The 17,969-nt window shown below is 41.4% G+C and overlaps 2 protein-coding genes across 3 annotated transcripts in view; one reads left to right on the top strand and one right to left on the bottom strand.

The window, feature by feature from the left end:
* The first annotated feature begins 2,341 nt into the window (after positions 1-2,341).
* On the top strand, positions 2,342-12,302 carry elk3 (ETS transcription factor ELK3). Its single transcript, XM_062443785.1, has 5 exons — positions 2,342-2,713; positions 6,039-6,274; positions 6,381-7,097; positions 8,455-8,577; positions 9,968-12,302. The coding sequence occupies exons 1-5, from the start codon at positions 2,449-2,451 to the stop codon at positions 10,055-10,057; spliced, it is 1,431 nt and encodes a 476-aa protein (XP_062299769.1). The 5' UTR covers positions 2,342-2,448; the 3' UTR covers positions 10,058-12,302.
* A 1,776-nt stretch (positions 12,303-14,078) lies between these two features.
* cdk17 (cyclin dependent kinase 17) overlaps positions 14,079-17,969 on the bottom strand; it is a 39,530-nt gene continuing 35,639 nt past the window's right edge. For both annotated transcript variants that reach the window (XM_062443783.1, XM_062443784.1), the window contains exons 12-17: positions 17,399-17,496; positions 17,177-17,282; positions 16,787-16,829; positions 15,687-15,777; positions 15,474-15,551; positions 14,079-15,313 (exon numbers count right to left, since the gene is read on the bottom strand). In XM_062443783.1, coding sequence (XP_062299767.1) covers positions 15,273-15,313; positions 15,474-15,551; positions 15,687-15,777; positions 16,787-16,829; positions 17,177-17,282; positions 17,399-17,496 — 457 coding nt within the window. In that variant the 3' untranslated portion in view covers positions 14,079-15,272. The remainder of the gene's footprint in view (positions 15,314-15,473; positions 15,552-15,686; positions 15,778-16,786; positions 16,830-17,176; positions 17,283-17,398; positions 17,497-17,969) is intronic.

Genomic DNA, 17,969 nt, shown 5'->3' with positions numbered 1-17,969 from the left:
ATGTTTTCTACTTCTCTGATGAGTCAGGTCTCCGTACATATGAGGAAAAGGGAGATTTAGACTACAAGAAAGAACAGAAAACTATTTGGTGACTGCTGCTCACTGCTGCCTCTTTTATCAATCTTTGAATAAGAGTCTTCTGAGCTTTTCTTTTATCTGATGGTTTCACAGCTTAACAGTAAAAAAACAGAAACAGCATGAACAACATAATGTTAAAAATCTTTTCAGAAGTCAGACAAGTGGAACAAAGAGATTTGAATCCTTTTTGCAACCAATAAATCCTCCAGAAAGCCACAGGTATCTTAACTTCTTCTGGGCATGTTCTTGCAAGGGACTTTTCTCTGTTGCCATCAGGGCGTTGTTACATTTTAATGTTTTACATGCTTGTAAAACCTATCACTGGTCTAGATCTTTCATTCCGTCTGCAATTTGACCACTAAATTACTGAGGGCTAACAATCATGACACTTTGGACCCATCCCTTTATGTGGAAGAGCAGTACTAAATCACTGGAGTACCTTTTTTAAAGATGTGTTTACAAGATATTAGATGTTGACATGGCATCTAAGTTCACATTGACAGGCACACCTACAAAGCATAGTCATTCCATAGTGCAAAGTCAGTTGAAACAGCTGTATGACGGTCAAACTGTGAAGACACTTCTGCATTTTCACAGTATCAGTATTGCAGTTTTCGTCAACAGCAGAAGTACAGAGATTGGATATCTAGTAAATGTTCTGGTGACACACCCTGTGGTGACAACACTGGAGGTCCACAGTGTTACAAGAACTGCTGATTGTATTTACTGAAATATTAATCCATATGAACACTTCTGGATTACATCTTGTGCAAACCTTTGGTATCAATAATTCCATGACTAACATAACCAAGGTGTCTGCTGACTTATAGGCCAGGTCAAAAGACAGGACAGATGATTGGACTGTCATGCCTTGTTGAGTGTTCTTTGAGGATTCTTCCACCAGAGTTATCTTCATTCACATCATTTTGTATTCAAATGGAAATTTTAGACAAAGCATGCCACTTCATTCTGGGTTCATGTCTCAAACACAGACAATCTTTGGAAGTTCCTTTTCTGCTGTCTGCTGTTCTCCACTGATTAAACTAGAATATTAAATCAACTGCATGAGGTATTTTTAGCTGGTACATTAAAAAAAAAACTCTTGCAGCCAATTACACATGTTTTGACTGTTGTAAGAATCTAAATCCAGCATGAAGATAGTCTCCTGAGCCCCTAAAATCATGAGTCTAGTTTTAAATATATAGTCAATATAATGAGATATGATAACAACCTGTGTGCAAAACATATTCATTGTCAATATTTGCTCTCTTGTCCACACAAGGTAAGGTTACATGTTGTGGCCAAGTTATTATCTTGCTTGCACAAGTTCATATCTTGTTTGCAAGATCAGTCTTATGCACACAGCCTATATTAAGCTTATATCTTATGCTCACATGATGCTCAAGATGAACAAATGGGTCTTATGTCTTTGCACATTAATAAATAGGCTATATTGTCTTATGGGACTTTGGGGGCTCCTTAATAGGTTGTAAGAGCCAGAGAAGGAAAATGAAAAAACACAGAACAAGAACTGATAAGCAGCTTATGGAAGGGAATATACAGCCATACCTGTAGGCTATATATATATAGTTTTATTCAATTGATTAAATTAATTTAACATGATTGAACAATCGATTAAGTAAAAACAGATTATTGCATTTCCCTTAAGCTGAGTTGCGAAGTGAAATCAAAGGTTGTGCAACATTTTTAAGTTACTGAAAGGCTCGAACCTGACTTTTTGTGTGTGTGCGTCTCTGTGGTTTTGTGCGTGTGTATGTGCGTGTAATGCCTGGTCCGTGTGTGTGGATTGGTTTGTGCGTCTGTGTGTGTGTGTGTGTGTGTGTGTGTGTGTGTGTGTGTGTGTGTGTGTGTGTGTGTGTGTGTGTGTGTGTGTGTGTGTGTGTGCGTGTGTGTGTGTGTGTGTAATGCGTGATCTTTGTGTGTGGTTTTGTGTGCGTGCGTCTGTGTGTGTAGGAACAGGAACCCCTCCCGGTGAGCAGGAAAAGGGTGCATGACGTCAGATGTCAGTTGGCTCACTGCTGAGTGTAGTCGGAATTACAGTATTTGTCTGAGAGTGTCTGAGAGTGTCTGAGAGTGTGTGTGTGTGTGTGTGTGTGAGAGAGAGAGAGAGAGAGAGAGAGAGAGAGAGAGAGAGAGAGAGAGAGAGAGAGAGAGAGAGAGAGAGAGAGAGAGAGAGAGAGAGAGAGAGAGAGAGAGAGAGAGAGAGAGAGAGAGAGATGTGTGTGTGGGGGGGAGTGTAGAGGTCTGTGGTCTGTGTGTGCGTGTGCGTGTGCGTGTGCGCGCGCGAAGGAAAGGTAACAGGAGGAGGTGTGTTTATGGGAAATTGTGTGTGTGTGTGTGTGTGTGTGTATGTGTGTGTGTGTGTGTGTGCCTACACAGACGGGAATAGCCTACTGCGCCAGAGGAAGTGCGCCGGTTCTCCGTCTGCGCGTCCCGACTTCCTGCTCTGAGGTAGGAGAGAGAAAAGCTGCGGATCCGCTTTCAGACAGCAGCAGCTCAGCAGCAGCGCAGCAGCATGGAGCCTCAACACAACACACACACCCCACTTTAAGACACAAACGCACACATAACGTACGGGTAGACGGACAGAGGAGCAGCGGCCGTCCACAGCTGGGTAGGCGCATGTTTCTTTCTATCTACAACTTTCTGGAGTTATGTGTGCGCACCCGTGCGTAACAGAGAGAGAAGTGGAATTGTATTAGGTTTTGTTGTATTTACTGAAACCTGATTAGATCCAGATACCCACTGTCAGCTTGAAAACTACATTAAAGCCGCGCGTAAAGTGTTAAACCTGTGCGTAAAAGCGTTAAAGCCGTGCGCAAAGGCTGCTCAAGCTTCACATTAGAAACTCTTCGATTTGGCACTGACATATGCGTTAAGTTTCCTACATTTAGTTAACCTACATTTGGAAATAAATAGAAAAGAAAAAGAGGTTAGTGTACCAGCTGCTGTGGGAAAAAAAATCAACCGTGGCTCCTTTAAAACCTAGTAGTAGACTTTCTGGTTTGTCTGGACCTCGCAGACTAATTGCCATGCGCTTCCGGATTGAAGCTGGCAGCAGACAACATCTTGAAAATGAGTCACTGGTGCAAAACAAAGAACCATTTGAGTTCCAACAGAAGCCCCCCTCCCTCCTTATATATACACACACATACTTCCAAAAATAAGAAGTAACTAGCCCAGAGGAAATGGATGAAGAGTCTTATGCAGCGTTTTGGTTTGATGAGTTGAGAGCATGTATCTGATGCAGTCACCTTTGGAGGGGGAGTGTTATATGGGTTGGGTAATATTTTGCAAGCTCACACATGGAGAGGAGTTAACAGGCTTTAACACAGGGTCAGTGCACAGGGTTGCATTTATTCTGAAAATCCATAAATCAACATTTCCTGCTGGCTGCTTTGTTTCTCTGGAGTCCTGACGTCACCGAGTCAACATAGATCAAACACAGTCTAACATCAGACATAGATGCATTCTCCATATGTTGTTGGGGATTTGTGTGTCTGTATGTCTGTGTATGTGTGCGTGCGTGCGTGCGTGCATGTGTGTGTGTGTGTATGTGTGTGTGTGTTCCTGGTGGTTCCCTGTGACAGGAAGTCCTACAGTCCACAGAGGGAAGGCCTTCCTCCGGGGAAAGACGCCCCTGATGCTGAATGACAGGAAGTCCTGGTTTAGACAGACAGACAGCACTGCAGTTCTTCCATCACTTAACACACACAGACACATACCCATGCAGGAAAAAGGAAGAAAGAGGGGATATGCGTGTAGGTGTGTGCGCGTGTGTGTTTGTGCTTTCATGGTGGTGGGGCATTGTGTGCACCAGATGCACTTTCCCCTCTCAACGGGGTGGTTTCTTTTTAGGCAGACAAAAAAAGAAAGAAAGAAAGAAAGAAAGAAAGAAAAATATATAGTTTTTCTTATTGAATTAGAGGGTGATTATTCTGAACCACATGTTGTTATTATTAAAGTAGGGAGGCTAACCATCACTTCTGGCGGTGATGTTGGAAGTCCTTGCCTCCACATTGGAGGCAAATGTGGTTGCCATGGGGACTTCTGATGCAGCTGCAAAGCCTCTACTGTCATATTGTCATGGTTGCAAATTGAATCTCGTCATAAACAGTCATTTGTTGTTTTTGGTCTGGCAGTAAGTAGTTTCATACTTCCTGCCAATACGGCGCCACAGAGTTGAATTTATTTGAGAGAAAGAGGAAAAGCAAAGTAGACAGACAGGCAGACGCTCACAGACAGTCGGTGGTTTCCAGGTAAACACGTCAGTTAGGCTCGTGCTTGTCTTGGCACAAGGTCACTGGCCACATCCTGATTTATCGCCATGGTAACCAACCAACGTGCGGCCCTCCACCACTTTTTTGCTATGTTACAGAAGAGAGACATGATATGGAAACATACTGTAGATCTGAGGTAACACAAACTACAGTTGACTAAATTAGATTCTGGGTGTGATGCTCAGTATAATCAGCTCCGCAAACAAAATAAATCTAGACTGTTAGCAGACAAAAAAACGAGAAAAAATATGCAAATGTTTTCTTTTTAAAACCACAAATTTGCATTTCCCCATTCACAATAGACCCACTTTCATAGTAAATATGAATTGAGGCTGGTTCAACCTTCACTATCTCCCAGATCATGATAATGATGATTTGAACCCTAATATATACAGATTAGTTCATTAAAAGACCTATTACTATTGAGCCACCACAAACTACTCCCACACAGGCCACCAATTCATTCAGTTTGTCAGCCATCTGGATATTAAAACCTGCTTTCTCAGAAATAGAAATGGACCAATAGTGTGAAGTAAAAGCACGTGGACAGATTTAACCTTGAGCGTCAGCAGTGGCTTCACTCAAGCTTTTATTTACTACTGCCACTGTCCTGTTTTGGAGGGCGGCCAAGGACTGCAAATCCATGAGACAAAAGAGCATGTGTTTATGTGTGTGAGATATACTGATGGTCAGCACTGTTGCGCTTGTGGTTTTTAGTGGAGTTTGCATCAGAGGAAGGATCACAGCGGTGCACATTTGTGTTGACGTTAACAATTCCTCGTCCCATCCGACAACCTAGCCTCCTTCTGTCTTCATTCCTTCTTGTCTCTTTTGGTGTTTGCACCTCTAAACTGTAGGAGAGGTTCTGACATTTTTTCTTAGTAGTTTGAATAAATTAAAACTTTTTTTTTTCACTTTATATGATCTTTCACATGTATATTCCTCTAGAACAGTTTCCTAGACAGTCGCAATTGCATCAGGTTTCAAGTACACAGGTGACATTTATTACCTTTAACAATGACCCTTAAAGCTACACTAATCAATTTTTATAAAATGGATCAAATGACTGTGTGTAATGTGAAAGGTGTCTCTTACACTGACAGACCAATAATGAATTATATTATACCCAACTCTGAAGTTCTACCACAGCTCTACAGAGCATTTTAGCAACTCCCTCCTCCTTAACCTTACTTCCAGCAAAAAGCTCTAAAAACCTACCATGTGCAACTTGTCCAGCACTTAACAGACATACAGAAACATGACACTAAATAAATAATCCATGTCTTCTGGGTGTGTAAATAAGCAATTTTTGCTAACATTTTAGGCATAACAACGATAGTTATAAAGCTACCATTTTTCTTCAAATGAGAACCATATATACTCATATCAACCCTAATAAACCATACATTTTCGTGATCCCCTTAAAGAGGACTGCCATCAGTTCTAACCAGAAACTCATTTTCCTATGTAGGGCCAGTACTGAGCAGTGCATAAATCAATTCACCCGGTTTCCCTTCAAATTTGACTGTAAGAGCAGAGGCCCTTAGAGGTTGATCATCTTACTAACGGCCACATTTCCGCAATAATTATGTTCTAATGACTTTTTATATGGTGGTTGAATTGGTTTTATTAAGTCTTTGTTCTCTCCGACTTCTGCAGATCACCTGTGTGTCTGGTGTCATCCCGTCATGGAGAGCTCCATCACACTCTGGCAGTTCCTGCTGCAGCTGCTGCTCGACCACAGCCACAAACATCTCATCTGTTGGACGTCCAACGATGGCGAGTTCAAGCTGCTCAAGTCAGAGGAGGTGGCCAAACTGTGGGGGCTGCGCAAGAACAAGACCAACATGAACTACGACAAGCTAAGCAGAGCACTGCGCTATTACTACGACAAGGTACGCAACACATATTCAGGACTATTGAAAGAAAATGCTGAAAGTCAAAAGAAAATGTACAAAAATTGGCGTTAAGTAGGAAAATCACATCTTGTTTCTTCTGCAGAACATCATCAAGAAGGTCATCGGCCAGAAGTTCGTCTACAAGTTTGTGTCGTTCCCCGAGATTCTGAAGATGGACCCTGCAGTGGTGGAGTCAGGACGGAGTAGCGAAGAAAGCGGAGGTCCAACATCAGAGGCTGAGACTGAAGAGGAGGGTGGAGGTGGGAGAAACCAGTACCTCCACTCCGGCCTGTACTCCTCCTTCACCGTCAACTCCCTGCATCACTCCCTAGACCCTCATCGGCCGATCAAGACAGAGCCCAGATCAGATCGCCATGACGACAGCTCCTCTGTCATCCGATTCATAACCAACCGTGGCCACTCCTCTCTCCCCTCCACCCCACCTCCATCCTCTACTGAGACCTCCAGGCCGTCTCCTAGGCAGGCCCGCTCTTCCTCTTGCTCCTCGTCCCCGCCACAAAGCCCTGCCCACATGCTGTGGAGGGGACGGGGCCCTGGCATAGAGACTGACTACTTAGAGCAGGGCGCTCAACCTCTAAACCTGTCGTCAGGTCAGAGGGAAAGAGAGAGGTCACAGAGTACAACCACTCCAGAAAGGAGAGGTTTAGCCTGCAGTGTACCTTCCAAAACCAGGAAACCCAAAGGTCTAGAAATCTCCCCTCCCTCCCTCCTCCTGGCAGGAAATGACCTCGTCTCCATCGCCCTCAACAGCCCGGCACTGCCTTCAGGGTCCTTGACTCCTGCCTTCCTCACTGCACAGGTACAACCAGACACGTAACACATGTATTAATGCAACTTCACATGCATAGTCCCTCTGTAAATACAGTAAAGTTTCAGGTGAGTAGAAAGAAGAAGGGTCAGAGTAGGAGAAAAAAGACTGAGAAGAAGGAGGAGTCTGCGGATGAAGAAAGTTAAACTTGTAGACAGGGAGGAGATGGAAAGAGGTGAGCGGAAAGAGGGGAGGAGGCGAGGGAGGGAGGAGGTTCCTAAGTGAAGCCATATGTTCCTGAAGCTCCTGATTCACTGGCAACAACACACTGACCAAACCAGGACAGTCTGACTACACTGAGGCATTCAGTCGACACTCTTATCCAGACTGAGCAATCATATACTGCTGCGTCTGCTGGTGGAAAATATTTGTGTGTGCTTAACCTTCGTTCAACATATTGTATGATAAAGTGTTTGCATGGAGCATCTCAGCTGTAGGTTGAGTACCTAGAACAACTTATCCAACTCAAGAACTTCCCCAAATGCTGAACTTTTAGAGCTTTGCCCCATTTTTACACAGGACAGATGTGGTTCTTGACTTTGGTTTCAAGGTTAGCTTCTGTAAATATCCCTGCTGAAAAGTCCACCTGAAACCAGTTTTTAGTGGTTGCTGGGCTTTGTTGGTATTTTGCTAATGAAGCTGTGAGCTTAATCTGGTGGCCAACCAGCCAAAAAACCACTAACACAAACAAAAACGTCATAAACTGCTCTTGAGGAAGTAGGAGCTTAGTAGAGCTGAACATGACTTACTGGTCCATGGAAACAAAACATAGGCCAGTTTTTCATCTTCAAGTTTAAATGCTATTCCTTTATTAGAGAGCCAACAGTAGATGACAGGAAATGAGGGGTAGAGAGATGGCAGATGACATGTAACAAAGGCCCATGGCTAGACATGAAACCAGCGGCCATGGCGACACATGGTCGGCACCCCAAGCCCTACAGTAGTCCCTTAGGAAGCCTCAAGAAAAAGGTTTGAAAGATTTCCATGCCTAGCAAAAACGATACATATACCAATCAGTTAAATGGTTTCTGGTGGAACAGAGCCTTATGTTCTCATGAAGTTTAATATAAAGAGCAGAAAGAAGAAAACAGAGGTCATGAAATCTGTATAAGTGGAGTTTTCTGACCTAATGAAAGTCAGTCTGTCTGGTAGACACAGGTTCACTAGAGGGCAGACTTGACTTTAAGCTCTTGACTGAAACAACACACCATCTGGCTGAGACTGAATCACATGACAATTTCACCGCAGACTATGAATGGCTCTCTGGACTTATTGCCAGAATAAACAGTAGTGTTTCATCTTGGTGTATTTATCCTCTAACATTTCATTTTGGGTTTTGTTTATGCAGACTCCGTCTGGTCTGTTGCTCACTCCCAGTCCTCTGCTATCCAGCATCCACTTCTGGTCCAACCTGAGTCCAGTGGGACCTCTCAGCCCCGCCCAGCTGCAGAGTCACACCCCCCTCTTCCAGGTAACACACACAAACCTTTGGTATAATTATCACAAATAAAATTCCAGCCAGGGTACGCTTGTAACAAACTAGGAAATTTGGCTGTCATAGAGAGCGGTGAGATGTGGTAATTAATCAAACAGCGATAACAGCATATACTTTTTGTCAATTTTTCCCCTCCAAAGCATTCATAGTGTGAAGCAAAGTGCTGGAAGTAGTTGTGTAAAGAATTAAGGAAAAGAGCATGCCAGTTTTGGAAAGTTACAAAAATTTGTTGAACACAGACTCTGAATTTCAACATCAGAAATGTGTGTGGAGGAGGTTTCAGATGCTGTTTGACTATCCAACAACCACTTTGTCTGTAGCATACTGACGCTTTAACCTTTCTGTTACCCCTCTCCGGAGCAGTTTATGAGTCATTTGGTCCAAGTCAAGCCTCAAGTGTTTGAGATGTAACTTGCAAAGTATTTTGGCTTAGTATGCAGATTATAAATAGAACAAGGGCCGAACTCAAAAAAAAAAAAAAATCAGTTCCTTATTATTTAATGAAAACAATGTAGAGTTTTAATCTCAACACATCACTAAAACAAAGATCAGTGCTGTAAACTATAAACTTCTGCTTTATATTTGTGTGCTGACTCGGTTCTCTTGAGTAAAGAAATGCCTGAAAACTGATGATGATGATTATTATTACTATTATTATTAATTGTGTTAATCTCCATTTACATCAAGTCCCTCCCTCATAACTACAGGGTCTTTATAGTCATTTCACACCACAGATTTACCTCCACTGTTTTTTTCACTCAGTTGTGTGTGTGTGTGTGTGTGTGTGTGAAATGTTTGCATATGTGTGATTTCACCCTGTGCCCGGGTTTCAAAATAAGCCACAGATGTTTCCGTTCTGGTGTGGACAGGAGGAGGGGGCAACTTCCTGTTGGTGAGGGGAAAGAGGGAGGGAGGGCTGGTTGGTCAGCAGCCCCTCCCACCATGATAAACTCTGTGACACAAACAAACACACACACACAACTAAAATAAACCACTTAGCTTGTAATTGCCAGCTTTTTGGTCCTTAGAGTGTGGGTACATTTTACAGTCCTCACTATGTATCATGAACAAGAACACTCTTTCCGCCCATGATGCACCAGCATACAGGGTGCAAAGCTTCAATATAAATGTTAGATGGCTTCTTTTTTACAAACTCTCATTGACCAGAGTTTTGTTTTCATCCCATTGGTGCATTTTTTGTTCTTGTATGTTTCTTCAAAAATAATTGGTTCATTCACACTACAGTGTAAAATTATTTTTGCAAGCTTCACCCATATATCTTATAGGAGTCCCCCACAAAAAGGCACAAAAGTGGGATATTTATTTATAAATTTGAATCAGTCTTAACTGTAATGTCTCCCTGCAGTTCCCCACCTTGCTGAATGGACACATCCCACTGCCTTTGCCCACCATGGACACTTGTCCTCCTTTGCTGATCTCCTCCAGCTCCCACTAACACCTGAAAACACCTGGACACCAGACTGAGCTTGGCCTGATCAGGACCAAGCCAATCAGCCTTAAACTCTGTTGATGGACCACACAGGGAATGGGACTTCCCCCTGAGTCTGATAACACTTTGATCTGAAACCTGTTCCTTTGCATTTATAATATAAAGAAACAGGAGCTTCACTCAGAAGCTTTGCTCTCCGAGAAGAGTATTTGCATTTGACTTTTCTTTCTGTGTTTACTACAGTTTAAATTATATATTATTGCCCATATTCCTGACCGTACATTTGTTTTTTGTGGTGTGTAAAAAATTTAGACCATCATGGCACACAAAAGCTTTAAAATAGAACTTAGACAGGAAAGAAGGATGAATCTTTGGAGTTAAGATTTGCCTGGTGTCTTCTAAATGTACCTGGTTAAAGAGGGGAAAAAAGGTCAATAAAATTCTTTCAGGGGAATAGACTCTTAAAGATCCCTTTTGATCTCCATCATATCACCAGCGGGCAACACTAAGTGATGATCAGATGTCATCACTTTTTCATCTCATTCCACTTGATGCAAACATCAGCGATACAGGCTGGGTGCAATTCTATGAATGTTATTGCTACCCCCCCCCCCCCCCCCCCCCCACCAATTTCCTGACTAATCTCAATACGCACACCTCTCAGACAAACAAAAGAGACCTGGGGAAATCTATGTCAGGAGTTCTCACTTAGCCAGATGACTTTACTACTTTAATATAGAATGGCAGATACTAGACTCAATCACAGCTTCTTTAATTAAATAAAATGAGAGAACCAGTAAAAGGAGAACATTTTGCGCAAACGCTAAATATTTGCTACGTTAAAACATTGCTGTTTAGCTTTTCACTGGTGAATAGGTAGACTTTTTTCGTTCCTGTGACAGTACAGTATTGTTTTAGGGTGGAGCGTTGAATACAGTTGAAAAGTAAAGTTACAATTCAGTTTCTTTCATGTAAGACATGCAGAGGAAACCAATTTTAAAGAAAGAAAGAATGCAGTGAGTTAGCTAAGTGCTACTCAGCCTATGAAAAAAAACTGTTGCACAGGCTAATGGCTAATAATAGCTAATGTAGTCTGTGGCTCTGGGGAGGTATTTTAAAGTGATACTATGGAACTTCTGAAAGAAGAAACACATTATTTCCTTTTACAGATAAAAAAAAGTTAAGTAAAACACATAAGAAAAGAAATATACATAATTCAATACACTTACAGGCTTTGCTGTTACAGTCCTTCGTCTGGTATGACCAGTTGCGTACTAATGTTAGCAAACTTTATTAGAAACCGTGTGACTGTTTCTAAGTCAGTTCACTGACTTTGTGACCATTCTCAACTTGTTCTACTGTCGAAATAGGTCTTAGCATTTAGCATTGCCTAATGTGGCAGCTGTTCGGCTAAAGTTATGTAGTCTTGCTAACTAACCCTGCTGATGTCATTAGGGTTATCTTGAATTTGGCACCAAACTTCAATGGGAAATCAGTCAGGAGATCTCTGTGTCTGCTACATCAGTTTTAAATGTGTCAAGTCTTTCTATAGTGAATTCTTAATCAAAGTGCCATGATAAATTGTGGGAGTGCCATTTAAAATGACCATACCTGGATGATATGACGCTACAGGCTTCATAGGGCAGTAAAGTAACCTTGTCGTGACACATAACAAGTGATCAAAATAGTCGATTATCAGCGGTCTCATTTATCAACCCGCAAACTGATCTGTGTCATGAAAAAACGACATAAGAGACATGGCAAGTCTCTCTGGATCATTTTCACAATAACCTGATATAAATTTACCAACTCTGGATTGTTTGAGTGGGATGTGCGGCCACGAGATGAATCCCTCACCGACTCCTGGCAGAGCACCTGCTAGCTGGAGCGCCAAAACGCTCTGGAAGTCTTCTGTAATGCTTTGACAATTATACTTGACGCTGTGAACATTTTTGTTTTTCACCTGTATAGTTTAATGCTTTAAAAAAAAAAAATGCACTGTAGCCTTGTACCAGCTGTGCCTTGTATAATGTAAGTAAACTTATTAAGCTTTAAACCAGGTTTTAATAGACATTACAGGTCAAAATTGCACAAAAAGCTTTTTTTTCTTCATTTTTTTGTAAAATGACTCCTGGTTATTTTTTATACAGAAATAATGGAATTGTATTCTCAATGATTTGCTTGTGTCGTTTTGCTGTTTTGTTGAGAGAAATGTTAATGTTTTTTGGAATAAAAAGAGCATTGAATGCTATTGCAATGTTCTCTTTGTGCATGTTAACCATTAAGCATCATCCTACTCAAACTCAAAATCACTATATGTAAACACTACAAGGACTTGTTAGTATGCTTAAAATGTTATTTCCTATGACTGCTGTGGTGCTAGGTGAAAAACAAGACATTTTAGAATTACTAAATTCATTTTAGTTGGCAACACACACACTCCCAGTGAAAGAATGACTGCTGTGCACACTGTTTATGAAACAGATTAAATTTACTTTCGATGGTTATGAGAAATAAATAGTTCCAGTAAAAAGAGTCACACACCAACTGTTCACCGGCAGCTCAGTGTTTCAGAGAGGTCGAGTTCACAACACAGCAGGCCTTCCATGCATCAGGCACACGCACACACGTACACACATACGCGTTCAGACATGTTCACATAAATTCAGGTCATTCATACTATTGAAAAAGTACAGTTTTACAATGATAAATATTTAGCTGTTGTAGAAATCTCCTTCCATGCATGTTACTGCAGTATGTGTAAAAATAAAACATGGTTTGCAGTTAATAGTGAGACAATCCTACATTTCTGTGTGTGTGTGTTTCAGTGAATCATCCAAGCTGATACAGTGTGTTTGAAATACAATATGAGGGGAGGAAAAAAGTTTCCTCATTTTAAAGCTACCTAGGGAGATATCATGGGGCAATGGGTCGATGTAATACAGGATATCTACCATTAATATAATGACTTTTTTCCTGTGAACACAATATTTGTGACATTATTTGAAATGTAAACAGTTTACAGTCTTAATCCTGTTGTGACACTCTGCATTGATCATTTCTGAAAAATAGTTTGATCCACATTTAAAGGATTATTACACTATTTGCTGCAAACGATGATCAAGTTAATGTGTAGACACTTAATGGTCTCTGTTATTCATGTGTTTGTCAAGTATTAGTAGTGCTCACTGCACTTTTCTTACCCAATCAGTGTGTTCAAACTGAGTACTCTGGTGTTTCTCAGCAAAACAGTAACCAGGCATTTCCTTGTTACTTGAATTTTTCTGAGAGACTTGGAGTGAAAGAGCTGCAGTAAAAGGAAAATACCTCTCAGATCTGGTCACGCTCTTACATGTTCAACCTGTGATGCAGTCCTGGTGTTATTTAGTAGAGATCTTTACACATTACACTCTTTTCTTGCTACTGTGAGTGTACGAATTGGTTTTTAACCGTCTTCAATGATAGATTTCTTCCTGTGTGACTGTTGAAAGTTGGAGCAACATAATAATAGACTCAGAAACCTGACACTTATTGTTAAGATTGTAAATAATATAACACGTGTTGTTAAGTAGCTGCTGCAAGTATCTTCATACATCTACCTTTACCAAGTTGTCCACAGGAAAAAGAGAAATGTACACTGACGCTAAATCGCACCAGGAAAGCACACCAGCAGACATGTTAGAGGTGTTGAAGTGATTTGAGGAAATCTTCTGTTTGCTTCAGTAAACATGCAGTTAAAAGTGAGACTTCTCAACCGGCTTCATCTGTAGCATTACTGTCAGTTGCAAACAACACAGCGGGCAGTTAAATCTAAAATTTCAATTTGAAATCTTTTTTTTTCCTTCTTCTTCTTCTTCTTCTTCTTCTTCTTGTGTACAAACGCTGGAGAGAGCAGTGATCCAACGCCTTAGTGGAAATGTTCTTTTTAACACCTTTAAAAGGGTGCCCTGCCCCGCCCATCCCCCTCCCCCAAACCCTGACCCTCGCCATCCCACCCCTCCCTTTCTGAAAAACATGCCACGATGACACCGTTGTTTCACAAGGAGAGGTCAAAGGTCACAGACACAGAGAAAACACCTTAATACTGTTGGGTAAACTCAGCCATGTCAAGGCTGGGGTCCCTGATTACAAAAAAAAAAAAAAAAAAAAACACACACTGAAGTGCAAGTTAAAAACAAAGAGTTACTGCAGCGAGCTCTCCAAATGCACACAGAGCGAGAAAAGTGTAGCTTGCATGTTTTTTTTTCTTTAAAAAAAAAAAAAAAGCAGTGAAGACCTGGCAGTTGTGAGGGGTTTAAGGGAAGGTTTGCTAGCTTCCTGTGGGACGTCATGTGACTTCCTGTTCAGCTTCTTCTGTGCTTCCCGCTCGTTTGCCTCCCCCCCTTCCCCTCCTCAGTTTTGGTCCCGTTGCTGTGCCAGAATGGAACAGAAAAGAGCTGAAAGTTGGTTTCATGTTTTTCTAGTATGATTGGACACCTTCCCTAAAGGCAGCGGGGGCCTCTACAAGAAGTGTCAGTTTGAAATTTTTCGGAAAAATGACAACAGGGAATCCATAGAAACTGCTTTCTCTTCAAACAAAGACTGTTTCGCCTCCCAGTTCCTCTTAACCTGGAAATGTTGTAGAATTCAGTCACGGAAGCTCCAAGAAAAACATAACATAAACTCCAAATATATATGAATATATATATATCTATATATAGATATATATATTTATAAAAAAAAATCTGAAGAAACTGAAGCGTTGGGTCTCCAAGCACGACAACAAGAACAACAACTTGGGTCACAGCGTTGACATCAACATCAGTGAAATTCTAACTCAAACGAAGCCAGAGAACTGTAGTCAGCAGAAAAACAGCAGTAACATTTACTGACTGGTCAACTGTGCATGGTGTCTCGAGTCCACGTATTGTAACACACGCACGCACGCACACACACACGCGCACACACACACGGTGTGTTAAATACAGACAGTAGTAGTTTAGCAGCAAAAAAATTCTACCCCCCCTCCCACTCCCAAATAAATAAACACAGTCTCCAAATAGATTCAACCCAGAGTCACTCTCTCAGAGGGGTGTGTGTGTGTGTGTGTTAATGTGTGTGTGTGTGTGTGTTCAGGTAAAGTGGGGGTCACTCCGACGGGGGGTGGGCTCATGCGACAGAGGTTGGTCAGGGTGGGGAGTGATGATGAAGTTGGGCAGTGGACCATCCTCTTCATCAAACACTAGAAGAGCATGCTCTGCCTCCTGTTGATCTTGCCGTTACCTGGAAGGAAAATGTAATACCAATAACTCATTTGTTTTATGTTATGTATAAATTATTATATTAAAACCATCTGTTGGCCTCATGCTACCTGCTGTCTGATTCAGGTCTTTCTCTAATGATCTAAGACGTGCTGAAGTGTTTGCGTGTGTTCACCACCCACCTGACTCTGGGTATGATGAGTTCCTGTAGCCGGGGTCTCTCTGCAGCTGCACCTCCTTTAATGTGAATATTGATACAACTGCAACACAGAGGAGAGCTTCAGTCTGCATACTGAAAAATATAAAGCTACAAACATCCTAAGAAAGCTGAAAGATGTCAGTTTTATTCAGCTCTGTGTGTGTGTGTGTGTGTGTGTGTGTGTGTGTGTGCTCACTCTCAGGCAGTGTGTGAACTCTCATCCCGAGCTGTCTGAAGTAGGACTGTTTCATCGCCTCCTCGGCTGAGATCCTCTTCTTGGACTCGTACTATAGAGACAGAAACAGGTTGAAATCAAACATCCTGTCATGTGGGTTGTTGTTGTTGTGTGTATTTATTGAGTTTATGTTGTTTTTCCTTGTGAAACGCTCTGATCTAGTGTCACTGTGATGATAGTACTATGCCCCCTGCTGTCTGTATCTGGTACTGCAGGGGCTACTTTACAAACTAATGTCAGCAGCAGCAGTGGTGGAAAGACACTTCATTTTTTAATGACAGGAAGACACAAAAACTGAAAAAATGTTTTTAAGCTGTTGATTGATATATAATTATTATCATTATTATTATTATTATTATTATTGTTGATATAGTTTTGAGCTGACAATTTTCCGGCAGCACTTTCATAAAACCTCAAATGACTTGAGTGTTAATGTGTTTATCAGAAAAGCATGATAAAAAGAGGACAAAAGTTCAACAACAAGGCTGCTTTTTGTTGTCAACAAGTCAAATTAATGAAATAATTTCCCCCAAACGGCCGGATGTTGTAGCTTTTAGCAAATGTTATTCAATTAAGAGTGAATAGTGTGTTTGTTGGGGACTATTTTCAGCTGCTCATTAGCTGGTCTGTGGAGTGTTTGCAGCAGCAGGATGGTGTATGTGAGACTGAGTCAAAATAAACTACAGTGTGCGTGTTCATCATAATGAAGCTACATGTCACTCGGTGCAACAGTGTGACTCACTGATGTGTTTTTAACAACGACGGAGCTCTGTGCCACAGAAGAATAAGATATATCAGCTAATCAAATAAGCTAAAATCAATGAATAGATGCTACTACTTTTGGTCTTTTTATGGAGTTTGTTCACAATAAGAACATGTAGAATATGAGCTGACTAATCCTCTAATATAATAATAATATATATAATATATAAGTTAAGTAAATTCATGTATGTTGTCATTACTAAGGAACACATCTACAAAACAACAGGTGCAAAATAAGCTTTCCAAATCCTGTGTTGGAGCAGTGCGTTCTGGGAAGTATTAGGGAAATAATCACTCACTCTGAGGAAAGAAAGCAGCAGCTCGATGCCTTCGCCGTCCAGCCTAAAGGAGACAAAAGGAAGAGTTTATTGTCTGCCAGCAGCACGGCCTGATGGGAATATGGGAGCTCGTGGGAAGGAAGGAAGTGAACGACTCTCTCTGAAATGTTCAACAGGATTTCCTGCCCATGGCACACACACTATCTCACACACAGAAGCGCACACACTATCTCACACACAGAAGCGTGCACACACACACACACACACACACAGAAATGTATGCCACTGCTGTATACATTGCTAATAAACACAAAGATATCGTGTCTTGGGTGCATAAAACTTACATGCAACACATTAGAGCATGTAGAGCCACATATACACACACACACACACTTATACACACCACAGTACCTGGGAGCGTGGTTGATGAACGGCTGTGGTTTATATTTGGGGAACTTATAGGATTTGAACTCTTCGATGGAGGAGATTCCCGGCCAGTTCTCCTCTGTCGGCGTGCCTGAAGTCACAGAGTCACAGCCAATCAGCACATGCCGACATGTTCGGGTTAAACAGGTTGCGTGTGGTGACACGTTTGTGGCGCTGAGGTGATGTGACCTGACTGGAGTTACTCACCCAGTAACCTGAAGATGAGGTGGAGCTCGTCCTCCACTGTGGAACCGGGGAACAGCGGCCGACCTGCAGCCATCTCGTAGAATATACAGCCAACACCCCTGCAGACACACACACAGTATTTACATTAGGTCTGGGAGATATGGATAACATCAAATATCACCATATTTTTGACCAAATACTTTGATATCAATATCACAACAATATTGTAGGAATGACTATCTGTGCTTTCACAAAATATTGACATAATGAGATTTCTGATAAATAATCATAAGTAATGTGGATATAATGACAAAGTGGGTGAAGGCAAATAATCGAGCAGCTAAAACAGTCTGGAAAGTTCACGAAATGACATCATTTTACTGTAATTCAGCCTTTAAAACCAGAAAATTAATAATAATATTATGATATCCAAAATCTAAGACAATATCTAGTCTCATATCATGATATCGATATAATATCGATATTTTGCCCAGTCCTAATTTACATTAGTAGAAGCCGGAGTACAGCTGCAGCAAATGCTTTTTCTTGCATTTGATTTTTTTTTAAATGATTATTAGATTAAATGCTTAGA

The sequence above is a fragment of the Scomber scombrus genome, chromosome 22 (genome assembly GCF_963691925.1).
Source record: "Scomber scombrus chromosome 22, fScoSco1.1, whole genome shotgun sequence".
Lineage (NCBI taxonomy): Eukaryota > Metazoa > Chordata > Actinopteri > Scombriformes > Scombridae > Scomber > Scomber scombrus.
Note: the sequence above shows the minus strand (reverse complement) of the source record. Positions and strands in the feature narration are given on the sequence as shown.